Source organism: Eschrichtius robustus, chromosome 3 (genome assembly GCF_028021215.1).
Source record: "Eschrichtius robustus isolate mEscRob2 chromosome 3, mEscRob2.pri, whole genome shotgun sequence".
NCBI classification, from domain to species: Eukaryota; Metazoa; Chordata; class Mammalia; order Artiodactyla; family Eschrichtiidae; genus Eschrichtius; species Eschrichtius robustus.
The window spans coordinates 159173901-159187692 of NC_090826.1; the positions used below are offsets into that span (position 1 = coordinate 159173901).

The 13792-nt window shown below is 37.0% G+C and overlaps 1 protein-coding gene across 1 annotated transcript in view; it reads right to left on the reverse strand.

Moving 5' to 3' along the window:
- The window catches only part of OPN3 (opsin 3), a 63735-nt gene that overhangs the window by 13060 nt on the left and 36883 nt on the right, over window positions 1–13792 (reverse strand). The window contains 1 exon segment of the mRNA XM_068537649.1: window positions 6757–7076. Within this exon segment, the coding sequence (XP_068393750.1) occupies window positions 6757–7076 (320 nt within the window).

A 13792-nucleotide genomic window follows, 5' to 3' on the forward strand; every position in this document is an offset into this window, starting at 1 on the left:
TCTCAGAGATCTCCATCTCAACATCAAGACCCAGCTTCACTCAATGACCAGCAAGCTACAGTGCTGAACACCCTATGCCAAACAACTAGCAAGACAGGAACACAGCCCCATCCATTAGCAGAGAGGCTGCCTAATGGGACCTAATGAAACTTAAAAGCTTTTGCACAGCAAAGGAAACCATAAACAAGACCAAAAGACAACCATCAGAATGGGAGAAAATATTTGCAAATGAAGCAACTGACAAAGGATTAATCTCCAAGATTTACAAGCAGCTCATGCAGCTCAATAACAGAAAAACGAACAACCCAATCCAAAAATGGGTGGAAAACCTAAATAGACATTTCTCCAAAGAAGATATACAGATTGCCAACAGACACATGAAAGAATGCTCAACATCATTAATCATTAGAGAAATGCAAATCAAAACTACAATGAGATATCATCTCACACCAGTCAGAATGGCCATCATCAAAAAATCTAGAAACAATAAATGCTGGAGAGGGTGTGGAGAAAAGGGAACACTCTTGCACTGTTGGTGGGAAGGTAAATTGATACAGCCACTATGGAGAACAGTATGGAGGTTAAAAAACTACAAATAGAACTACCATATGACCCAGCAATCCCACTACTGGGCATATACCCTGAGAAAACCATAATTCAAAAAGAGTCATGTACCAAAATGTTCACTGCAGCTCTATTTACAATAGCCAGGACATGGAAGCAACCTAAATGTCCATCGACAGATGAATGGATAAAGAAGATGTGGCACATATATACAATGGAATATTACTCAGCCATAAAAAGAAATGAAATGGAGGTATTTGTAATGAGGTGGATGGAGTTAGAGTCTGTCATACAGAGTGAAGTAAGTCAGAAAGAGAAAAACAAGTACAGTATGCTAACACATATATAAGGAATCTAAGGGAAAAAAAAAAAAAGTCCATGAAGAACCTAGTGGCAAGACGGGAATAAAGACACAGACCTACTAGAGAATGGACTTGAGGATATGGGGAAGGGGTGGGGTGAGATGTGACAGGGTGAGAGAGTGTCATGGACATATATACACTACCAAATATAAAATAGATAGCTAGTGGGAAGCAGCCGCATAGCACAGGGAGATCAGCTTGGTGCCTTGCGACCACCTAGAGGGGTGGGATGGGGAGGGTGGGAGGGAGGGAAATGCAAGAGGGAGAGATATGGGAACATATTGTATATGTATAACTGATTCACTTTGTTATAAAGCAGAAGCTAACACACCATTGTAAGGCAATTATACTTCAATAAAGATGTTTAAAAAAAAATAGATAACAAAAAAGAACCTGATGTATAATAAATAAATAAAATAAAATTCAAAATTCCAAAAAAAAAAAAAAAAAAAAAGAATCTCAGATTCTACAGAGAAATCAAAAGCTTTAAGGACAAGCAGAAGTTCAGAGAATTCAGCACCACCAAACCAGCTTTACAACAAATGCTAAAGGAACTTCTCTAGGCAAGAAACACAAGAGAAAGAAAAGACTTGCAAAAACAAACCCCAAACAATTAAGAAAATGGTAATAGGAACATACATATCAATAATTACCTTAAATGTAAATGGATTAAATGCCCCAACCAAAAGACACAGACTGGCTGAATGGATACAAAAACAAGACTTGTATATAGGCTGTCTATAAGAAACCCACTTCAGACCTAGGGACACATACAGTCTGAAAGTGAGGGATGAAAAAAGATATTCAATGCAAATGCAAATCAAAAGAAAGCTGAAGTATCAATACTTGTATCAGACAAAATAGACTTTAAAATAAAGATTATTACAAGAGACAAGGAAAGACACTATATAATTATCAAGGGATCAATCCATGAAGAAGATATAACAATTGTAAATATCTATGCATCCAACAAAGGAGCACCTCAATACATAAGGCAAATGCTACAGCCATAAAAGGGGAAATCAACAGTAACACAATTATAGTAGGCAGCTTTAACATCCCACTTACAGCAACGGACATATCATCCAAACAGAAAATAAATAAGGAAACACAAGCTTTAAATGACACAGTGGACCAGATGGACTTAATTGATATCTATAGGACATTCCATCCAAAAATAACAGAAGACACTCTCTTCTCAAGTGCACATGGAACATTCTCCACGAGAGATCATATCTTGGGTCACAAATGAAGCCTCAGTAAATTTAAGAAAATTGAAATCATATGAAGCATCTTTTCCAACCACAATGCTATGAGACTAGATATCAATTACAGGAAAAAAAAATATACAAACACATGGAGGCTAAACAATATGCTACTGAACAACCAAGAGATGACTGAAGAAATCAAAGAGGAAATCAAAAGATACCTAGAAACAAATGACAATGAAAACACGATGACCCAAAACCTATGGGATGCAGCAAAAGCAGTTCTAAGAGGGAAGTTTATAGCACGACAATGCTACCTCAAGAAACAAGAAAAATCTCAAATAAAAAACCTTACCTTACACCTAAAAGAATCAGAGAAAGAAGAACAAAGCAAAACAAAACAAAAAACCCCCCAAAGTTAGCAAAAGGAAAGAAATCATAAAGATCAGATCAGAAATAAATGAAAAAGAAATGAAGGAAACAATAGTAAAGCTGGTTCTTTGAGAAGATAAACAAAATTGATAAACCATTAGCCAGACTCAACAGGAAAAGAAGGGAGAAGACTCAAATCAACAGAATTAGAAGTGAAAAAGGAGAAGTAACAACTGACACAACAGAAATACAAAGGATCATGAGAGACTACTACAAGCAACTATATGCCAATAAAATGGACAACCTGGAAGAAATGGATAAATTCTTAGAACTGTACAACCTCCCAAGACTGAACCAGGAAGAAATAGAAAATATGTATAAACCAATCACAAGCACTGAAATTGAAACTGTGATTAAAAATCTTCCATCAAACAAAAACCCAGGACGAGATGGCTTCACAGGTGAATTCTATCAAACGTTTAGAGAACAGCTAACACCTATCCTTCTCAAACTCTTCCAAAATATAGCAGAAAGAGGAACACTCCCAAACTCATTCTATGAGGCCACCATCACCCTGATACCAAAACCAGACAAAGATGTCACAAAAAAAGAAAATTACAGGCTAATAACATTGATGAACATAGTTGCCAAAATCCTCAATAAAATACTAGCAAACAGAATCCAACAGCACATTAAAGGGATAATACACCATGATCAAATGCGGTTTATCCCAGGATGCAAGTATTCTTCAATATATGCAAATCAATCAATGTGATACACTATATTAACAAACTGAAGGATAAAAAACTTATGATCATCTCAATAGATGCAGAAAAATCTTTTGACAAAATTCAACACCCATTTATGATAAAAACTCTCTAGAAAGTGAGCATAGAGGGAACCTACCTCAACATAATAAAAGCCATATATGACAAACCCACAGCCAACATCATTCTCAGTGGTGAAAAGCTGAAAGCATTTCCTCTAAGATCAGGAACAAGACAAGGGTGCCCACTCTCACCACTGTTATTCAACACAGTTTTGGAAATTTTAGACACAGCAATCAGAGAAGAAAAAGAAATAAAAGGAATACAAATTGGAAAAGAGGTAAAACTGTCACTGTTTGCAGATGACATGATACTATACATAGATAATCCAAGAGATGCCACCAGAAAACTGCTAGAGCTAATCAATGAATTTGGTAAAGTTGCAGGATACAAAATTAATGCACACAAATCTCTTTCATTCCTATACAGTAATAATGAAAGACCAGAAAGACAAACTAAGGGAACACTCCCATTTACCACTGCAACAAAAAGAATAAAATACCTAGGAATAAACCTACCTAAGGAGGCAAAAGACATGTACGCAGAAAACTATAAGACACTGATGAAAGAAACCAAAGATGACACAAACAGATGGAGAGATATACCATGTTCTTGGATTGGAAGAATCAATATTGTGAAAATAACTAAACTACCTAAAGCAATCTACAGATTCAATGCAATCCCTATTAAATTACCAACGGCATTTTTTACAGAACTAGAACAAAAAATCTTAAAGTTTTCATGGAGACACAAAAGACTCCAAATAGCCAAAGCAATCTTGAGGGGAAAAAAAATGGAGCTGGAGGAACCAGAGTCCCTGACTTCAGACTATATGACAAAGCTACAGTAATCAAGACAATATGGTACTGGCACAAAAACAGAAATATAGATCAACGGAACAGGATAGAAAGCCCAGAGATAAATCCATGCATGTATGGTCACCTTATCTTTGACAAAGGAGGCAAGAATATACAATGGAGAAAAGACAGCCTCTTCAATAAATGGTGCTGGGAAAACTGGACAGCTACATGTAAAAGAATGAAATTAGAACACTTCTTAATACCATACAAAATAAACTCAGAATGGATTAAAGACCTAAATGTAAGACCAGACACTATAAAACTCTTAGAGGAAAACATAGGCACAATACTCTATGACATAAATCATAGCAAGATCTTTTTTGATCCACCTCCTAGAGTAATGGAAATAAAATCAAAAATAAACAAATGGGACCTAATGAAACTTAAAAGCTTTTGCACAGCAAAGGAAACTATAAATGATGAAAAGACAACCCTCAGAATGGGACAAAATATTTGCAAATGAAGCAACCGACAAGGGATTAATCTCCAAAGTCCACAAGCACCTCATTCAGCTCAATATCAAAAAAACAAACAACCCAATCCAAAAATGGGTGGAAAACCTAAATAGACATTTCTCCAAAGAAGATATACAGATTGCCAACAAACACATGAAAAGATGCTCAACATCACGAATCATCAGAGAAATGCAAATCAAAACCACAATGAAGTATCACCTCACACCGGTCAGAATAGCCATCATCAAAAAATCTACAAACAATAAATGCTGGAGAGGGTGTGGAGAAAAGGGAACCCTCCTGTACTGTTGGTGGGAATGTAAATTGGTGCAGCCACTATGGAGGACAGTATGGCGGTTCCTTAAAAAACTAAAAATAGAACTACCATATGACTCAGCAATCCCACTACTGGGCATATACCCTGAGAAAACCATAATTCAAAAAATACATGTACCACAATGTTCATTGCAACACTATCTACAATAGCCAGGACGTGGAAGCAACCTAAATGTCCATTGACAGATGATTGGATAAAGAAGATGTGGCACATATATACAATGGAATATTACTCAGCCATAAAAAGGAACAAAATTGAGTTATTTGTAATGAGGTGGATGGACCTAGAGTCTGTCATACAGAGTGAAGTCAGTCAGAAAGAGAAAAACAAACACTGTATGCTAATGCACATACATGGAATCTACAAAAACGGTACTGATGAACCTAGTGGCAGAGCAGGAATAAAGATGCAGACTTAGAGAATGGACTTGAGGACACGGCGGGGAAGGGGAAGCTGGGACGAAGTGAGAGAGTAGCATTGACATATATACACTACCAAATGTACAATGGATGGCTAGTGGGAAGCAGCTGCATAGCACAAGGAGATCAGCTCAGTGCTTTGTGATCACCTAGAGGTGTAGGATAGGGAGGGGGGGAGGGAGGCGCAAGAGGGAGGGCATATGGGGATATATGTATATGTATAGCTGATTCACCTTGTTTGTTGTACAGCGGAAACTAACACAACATTGTAAAGCAATTATACTAGAATAAAGATATTAAAAAAAAAATGAGTGGGAACCTAGAAGTTTGTATAAAGGGAGGCAGAGAGTTAAGGAATTTCTTGGTAATTGCTTTATTTTGCCAAACAAACAAGAAGCCTGACTGTTTGATAAGAATAAGGGGGGGAGGATAGTAGGGCAAGAGAGTAAAATGAGAATTGAGGATTTGTAATAGCAATTGCATAGAGAGTGGGCCATCTAGGGATCCAAAGATTGCTAGTCACTGCTAAGAGGACATCTCACTGCTCGCTGAATATGGGTGCTGGGAATCCAATGTGGTTTTTCTCCAACTTATTGTAGTTTGGCTACAGGCATGCAGAAAACAAAGAGTTGGATTGAACCAGGGATTTGATTTTTTTCAAAATGAATGTGCATTAAAAAAGTCGGAACGTGAAAGTTGAGGATAATGGGGCATGATTTAAAATAATGCATGTGGCTAAGTGATTTAAAAGAGGTGAAAACTAGAGGGGCTAGGCAGAGTGAGCAAGAGACTGGAGAATTTTGATGAGAGAAAAGAGTAGGAAGAAGCAGTGAGTAAGGAAAACGTACATGGTTGAAGTTAGAAACTGGAATATGAAGTGTGCCCCAGTCTGTTACTTCAGACGTCTTCTTGCTAACACCTAACAGGAAAACTGCTGTGGTCAGTTCTTGTCCTTTATGACTCAAAAGTGATTTCCAGACAAAATATCTGTACCATTCTCTAGTAGGTTTATGTGACTATTGGATGAATAAAATTATGGGAAGTGTGGAATTCCCTTTACTAGAGTTCTTAAATTCTAAGAATGCTTGAAGATGTAGGGGCTTTTTTGGTTGTTATTGATTTTGTCTGCCTAGAACCCGTTTCCTTCCTTTTTCTAGTTTAAAGAGTGATGAAGGGAGAGTAAATGCCATTCCTCATTGATCTTTTCAGAGAGTGACTCACAGTGCAAAATTTTATCAAGTGGGACGTCCCCTAGAGCTGTACCAGCTGTGGGGAAGAGTATGATTTTCTTTCACAGAAAATTTTCTACCCTGCACAGATTGGAGGAGGGGCATTCATAGTCTTCAACTCACCTTTAGAATGGAATACAAAATATGGCCATAGCAATGAGCAATGACACCCACAGGTACCACCATGCAGCCAAGAAATAAGAAAAACACAAAGGAGGAGTCGCTGGTGTCCTTGGATTTCCAATTCGCAGCGCAGCCTAGTACATGCACGGCCAGGATGTACCTGTTCCGGCCCAGGAGAGGTGTTCCTGACAGCACCAGTGAGTATAGCCAGGTGTAGGTAATGGCCCTCCAGGCCCAGGAAAAACTGATCACTCTGTTATGGATCATGCCAACATAACGTTCACAGGCCAGCGTAGTTAGGGTGATAATGGAAACAATACCTGCAAGAAGAGAAAGTGGGACAGCATAGCACGGCACTGTGGCGTTGTGGGAGAAGACAGGCAGAACAGAGCAATACATTCTCCTCTGGCAATACCTTACAGAGTATCTGGAACCAACAAGGTGCTCTAAAAGCCAAAATATCTTAATAGAGAGAATGCCTCACAGTCCCCAGGAAACTCAATTGGAAACATATTTACTCATAAAAGAAAATGTGGAATGGAAAATGGCATGTGAGTTATAGCAGGACAAAAATAAAAGCTCTAAAATCAGCTCTAGCCCAATGGTACAGCTGCTGTGTTAAATTTTCTGCCAAAGAGAAACTCTGGAGCAGTTCAGGAAGAGTCACTAAAAAAAAAAAGTCTCTTTTGATTTTGACTTCTCTCAGGTATCTGACTCAGCTATAGAGATAAAGTCAAAGTGGGTTCCACAAATGTGAACTGACCAAAGTGATGGTAAAATTACACAGGAGCTGTCCTAACCTACCTACTAGCAGTGTCAGCCTATGAACTTTCACATGCAAAACTGCTGACAGAGATGGAAGTCTTCTGTGTTCCTGTGTCTTCATCTATACTTTTATTTTGCAACAAATAGGTTTTAACAAGATTATTCATTTATTTCTCTGCCTCTCCCGAGAGAGCGATTTATTCACTCAATAAGCTCCTATTGAGCACCTGCTGTGTGCTGGGCACTGTGTCGACACTGGAGGTTCAATGATGATGGAGACTCAGAACTCCAGATGTCTGGAGGGGGGGCAGATGGGTTAAACAACTGTAAAACCATACAGGATATAAAGGTTACAATTCTGATACAATATATTGTGGGGTTCCTAGAAAAAGGCATTGTGAACAAGGCAAGAGAAGCACATTCCAGAAGAATGAAGAATTATGCACTGAAATATGGAGGCATTAAAGGACACAAAATGGTCTAAAAATGACGAGGATTCAAAGATACTGGGGCTCAGAGGATATAAAGGAAAGGTAAGGGCAGAAAGAGCAGATGAGGCCATAGTAAGAAAGGCTTTTAATTTCTTGCTAAAGTTTTTTTGTTTGTTCCTATTTTTCTTTTCCTTTTTAACTTTTTCCTGTTCAAAATAGTAAATTATAAATCCATTACACTGTCATGTGTAATGGATTTTTAAGCATAGAAGTGACAATGGTTAAGTTCTCCTTTTCCTCCTCCTTCCTTTTGCTCTGAAAGGACAGTCACTGGAAACACAGTCCAGTGCATGGAGACCATCTTGCAGGCTATTGCAATAGTCCAGGCAAGATATGATGGAGCCTGAATTAGGGTACCTTTATAAATATGAACAGTGAAGTCTGTATTCCAGAGACATTTAGCAATTAATATCAAGAGAATCATTCAGCTTCTTGAATGTGAAGAGGGAGGAGGAGAAAGGAGTCAGGAATTGCTTGGAGATTTCTAACCTGTCTGATGAGTAATGAGTAGTTAATGGAGGTAAAAACTACTACAAATTGTATGAGTAGATATGGGGAGAAAATGAAATTGTGAGATCCCTAGAATACACTGGCATAAAAATTTGTCAAATGAGTGGATCAAGAGTGGTTCTAGGAAAAGTGACTCTGTTGGAGAATGAAAGTAAAACTCTTGTCGTGATAATGGGTAGGAGTGTGGGGGATAGGTTTTCAAGGGGTCTGGGAGTGAGTCCCAGCCCCCAACTAAGTAGCTTTCTAACTTTGGGCAATTCATAACATCTCTTTAGACCTCAGTTTTATTTTTGTTTTTATAAAGTTGAAAATCCCTTCACGTTACAAAGTTTTGTAATTCTGCAATTATAAAAGTGTGAAATGAAGAGTTCCTAGACTTGGAAATCAGTTGGCAGAAAGGAGTTAATATTCATTTATATCATGACAAATTTTTTGTTACAGGGACAATATTATTCCCAGTGTCTGATACATGTGCTAAATAAATGCTCATTGAATAAATGAGTGAATATTTAGTAAATACGTAAGTGACTGGAAGATTAAGTTTTGGCATATGGTAGAAGGAAATACTGCAGAAGATAGTGATATAATAGCAAATAATGGATTTAAATTTAAATGTAATAAGAAATTCTGGAGACAAGCAAAATATCAAGTTAGATATGTTGTCTTCAGAGCTAGCAAGCTATTTTCACCTTACTACATTTATTACTGAAAGACTGATATTATCTTTACTTTAACTGAGTATATTCATAGAAGAAAAACTAAAAATCTAAAGAGAATGACATAATAAATTGACTCTAATAAAATACTGTTGGTTTTATTTAATTTACAAACTTTCTTATTAAATATAATGACATTTAATTATATCCTTGCCTTTAAATATTAAAACGTAGTTTGACCTTCAATTTCAGTTAATTTACCTTGAGTATGATTTAATCCTTTACAGGCAAGGAAACTTGTTGCAAATAATTATGTCGTAGGTTAGCAAATCTCAGTATACCTTACAGATCAATAAATGCGCTTTTATGGTTAAAACAATAAACTGGTATAATTTTAACTTTCGTATATTCATTCATTTATTCATTAACTGTGTGTGTCAATCACGGCGCTAGAAAATTGACGTGAAGTGGTGAGTGAAACAAGTGTTTTGTGGAACTTATTACAGTCCAGTGGGTAAAAGAGAAGAGATAATAACAAACCAAAAAGCAAAACAAGTAAATTAGTGAAGTGCTATGAAAGGACAAGATAGTGCAGAGATAGAGAATAATGTGAGGTGAGGCAGGAGAGGGCATAAAGGGAAAGTTGGACAGGGTGTCAGGAAAAACCCAGGAAATAGGGAGCCAATACTGTGATACCAGAACACAGTTTACTGAATTTTCCCTTCTTATTATTTAGTTCAAAGCAATAAGAAATTTAAAAAATATAATATAGTTTTTGACCATAACTGTGTCTTAGCAAGCACAATGGGCTTCAAGTCCTGAATTCAGTTGCTATTATTCAGTACCACGACCAGTGAGTATAGACCTAGAGAGAGCAAACCTTGCATTCCTCAGGCCCTCCCAACAGCACGGGTATATATAAGTAGCAGGCCTAGTCACACTGACTTAGTCTTGGAGGGTGATCCATTTGAACTGACCTATACTACATCCCTTTGTTGCAAAATATATGTCAGCTTCTTTTTTTTTTTACTAGCAAATTTCAATCCTGAGTCCAAATTACTTTCTATATTCTAATTGATTCCCAGATCACACCCCTGGATGATGAAAATGCATGGATAGTCTTACAACTATGTTACATGTACTTTTTAACTGATGTTAAGCCTAATTCTCTATTCCAGGTGACACTATGGGCAGGAAAGGGGAAGGTGACTCTTGCAAACTGGGCATCAGTTATGAGTCAAACCCCATGGTAATCACTCTATGTATGGTATTCCTTTCTTTTTTTTTGGAAAAAGAGGTCCGTGGCTCCAAAGGGTAAGAGATGGTGGAGACAGTTTTGAGAACCTGGGACTGACTTCAAAACTCGATTTTGTTGTTACACACCTATTGTACTACAGGGCAACTTCTATCACCCCACAACTTCTATAGGGGTAGTGTGATGTCCCTGCTCCCCCTATACAGCTATGAATTGATCATGTATGTATTAAGTGCCTCTTACTCTGCTGAGTAGGTCTTGTAGGAGAAATCAGAGACATGTGGTCCCTACCTTCAAGGGGACTACAATATGCTTATAAAGCCAAGACTAACTCATATGCAACATTTAAGGACAATGTAAGATGGGCAATGTAAGATGATATGTAATCATATGTTAAGTTTATTGTGGAACAACAAACCAGAAAAATTAAATCCCACTGGATTGTTTTTTGGGGATGGTTTCATGAAGAGGTAAAAGTTAAGCTGGGTCTGAAAAGACGGACTACTTGTTAAGAAAAAAAAGTATCAGGGAGGGCATTTCTGACTGGAAGGAGAACCTCTACAAAGGTAAAGCGATCCTCTTTGAATTCGTGTAAGAACCTCTTAGACTCCAGACATGTGGAGAGGTAGAAATGTTAGTCGTTACCAGGCTTGTACAAATCTGACCACGCCTTCTGTGGCTGTCTGTGGTCCACAGCAGGGGTCTTCAATTTTTTTTCTAGTGTTTTTCCTAATAGAATTTTGAGAAACTATGTATACTCTCACATTTTTAAAGAGATATATTAAAATTTTTTTTCACCTTAAGTTTAAAGAGTCATGTAATGTAAATATAATTTTAATAGAGAAGAATGTTTTGTATTCTATTACAAGTTAATCACTAAAGGGATGTTGCCTATAAGCTTAAACAATACATAATGACCCATCTCTGGGAACACTGATTCCCAGGTAATGAGCATTAAACTAAAATAACTTTGTTTAGCTCACAGGAAACATCCTGACCAGGCCTACCTGTGAATGACTGCAGGAAGGAAGAAATTAACACATCCCCTCCAGAAGCTGACTGGAACCAGGAAAGGTTTGACTTTACTCCCTCCCCTTTTAGTATAAAAGAAGCCTGAATTCTAACTCAGGCAAGATGGTTCTTTGGGACACAAGTCCACCATCTTCTCAGTCTGCTGACTTTCAAATTAAGTCACTATTTCTTGTCCCAACAACTCGTCTCTCAATTTATTGGTCTGTTGTGTGGTAAGCAGTATGAGCTTGGACTCAGTAACATAAACATTGAAAAATATATTACTTTACTCTTTAAGTATATCTAATGATTCATAAATGTTAGTAATTCCATAAACATACTTATATCTATATTTGCATATATATACTTACATGTCTATACACAAAAACACACACTTGTAGATGATCAATCATTTAAACTCATATTTCCCTTCTGCTTTTCCCCTAAACATTTTTTATAGCAGTTTATTTATTTATTTTAATTTTATTTTTTTTATACAGCAGGTTCTTACTAGTTATCTATTTTATATATGTTAGTGTATACATGTCAATCCCAATCTCCCAATTCATCCCACCACCACCACCCCCCACCCCACTTTCCCCCCTTGGTGTCCTTATATTTGTTCTCTACATCTGTGTCTCTATTTCTGCCTTGCAAACAGGATCATCTGTACTATTTTTCTAGATTTCACATATATGCATTAATATACAATATTAGTTTTTCTCTTTCTGACTTACTTCACTCTGTATGACAGTCTCTAGGTCCATCCACGTCTCTACAAATGACCCATTTTCAATTATTTTTATGGCTGAGTAATATTCCATTGTAAATATGTACCAAATCTTCTTTATCCATTCATCTGTCGATGGGCATTTAGGTTGCTTCCATGACCTGGCTATTGTAAATAGTGCTGCAATGAACATTGGGGTGCATGTGTCTTTTTGAATTATGGTTTTCACTGGGTATATGCACAGCAGTGGGATTGTTGGGTCATACGGTAATTCTATTTTTAGTTTTTTAAGGGACCTCCATACTGTTCTCCATAGTGGCTGTATCAATTAACATTCCCACCAACAGTGCAAGAGGGTTCCCTTTTCTCCACACCCTCTCCTGCATTTGTTGTTTGTAGATTTTCTGATGATGCCCATTCTAACCAGTGTGAGGTGATACCCCATTGTAGTTTTGATTTGCGTTTCTCTAATAATTAGTAATGTTGAGCATCTTTTCATGTGCTTCGTGGCCGTCTGTATGTACTCTTTGGAGAAATGTCTATTTAGGTCTTTAATCCATTTTTTGATTGGGTTGTTTGTTTTTTTGATATTGAGCTTCATGAGCTGTTTATACATTTTGGAGATTAATCCTTTGTCCATTTATTCATTTGCAAATATTTTTTCCCGTTCTGCGGGTTGTCTTTTCATCTTGTTTATAGTTTCCTTTGCTGTGCAAAAGCTTTTAAGTTTCATTAGATCCAAATTTTTATTTTTGTTTTTATTTCCATTACTCTAGGAGGTGGGTCAAAAATGATCTTGCTGGGGTTTATGTCAAAGAGTGTTCTTCTTATGTTTTCCTCTAAGAGTTTAATAGTGTCTGGTCTTACATTTAGGTCTTTAATCCATTCTGAGTTTATTTTTGTGCATGGTGTTAGGGAGTGTTCTAATTTCATTCTTTTACATGTAGCTGTCCAGTTTTCCCAGCACCAATTATTGAAGAGACTGTCTTTTCTCCATTGTATATCCTTGCCTCCTTTGTCATAGATTAGTTGACCATAGGTGCGTGGGTTTATCTCTGAGCTTTCTATCCTGTTCCATTGATCTATATTTCTGTTTTTGTGCCAGTACCATATTGTCTTGATTACTGTAGCTTTGTAGTATAGTCTGAAGTCAGGGAGTCTGATTCCTCCAGCTCCGTTTTTTTCCCTCAAGATTGCTGTGGCTATTCGGTGTCTTTTGTATCTCCATACAAATTTTAAGATTTTTTTGTTCTAGTTCTGTAAAAATTGCCATTAGTAATTTGATAGGGATTGCATTGAATCTGTAGATTGCTTTGGGTAGTATAGTCATTTTCACAATACTTATTCCTCCAATCCAAGAACATGGTATGTCTCTCCATCTGTTTGTGTCATCTTTGATTTCTTTAACCAGTGTCTTATAGTTTTCTGAGTACAGGTCTTTTGCCTCCTTAGGTAGGTTTATTCCTAGGTATTTTATTCTTTTTGTTGCAATGGTGAATGGGATTGTTCCCTTAATTTGTTTTTCTGATTTTTCATTATTACTGTATAGGAATGAAAGAGATTTGTGTGCATTAATTTTGTATCCTGCAACTTTACCAAATTCATTGATTAGCTCTAG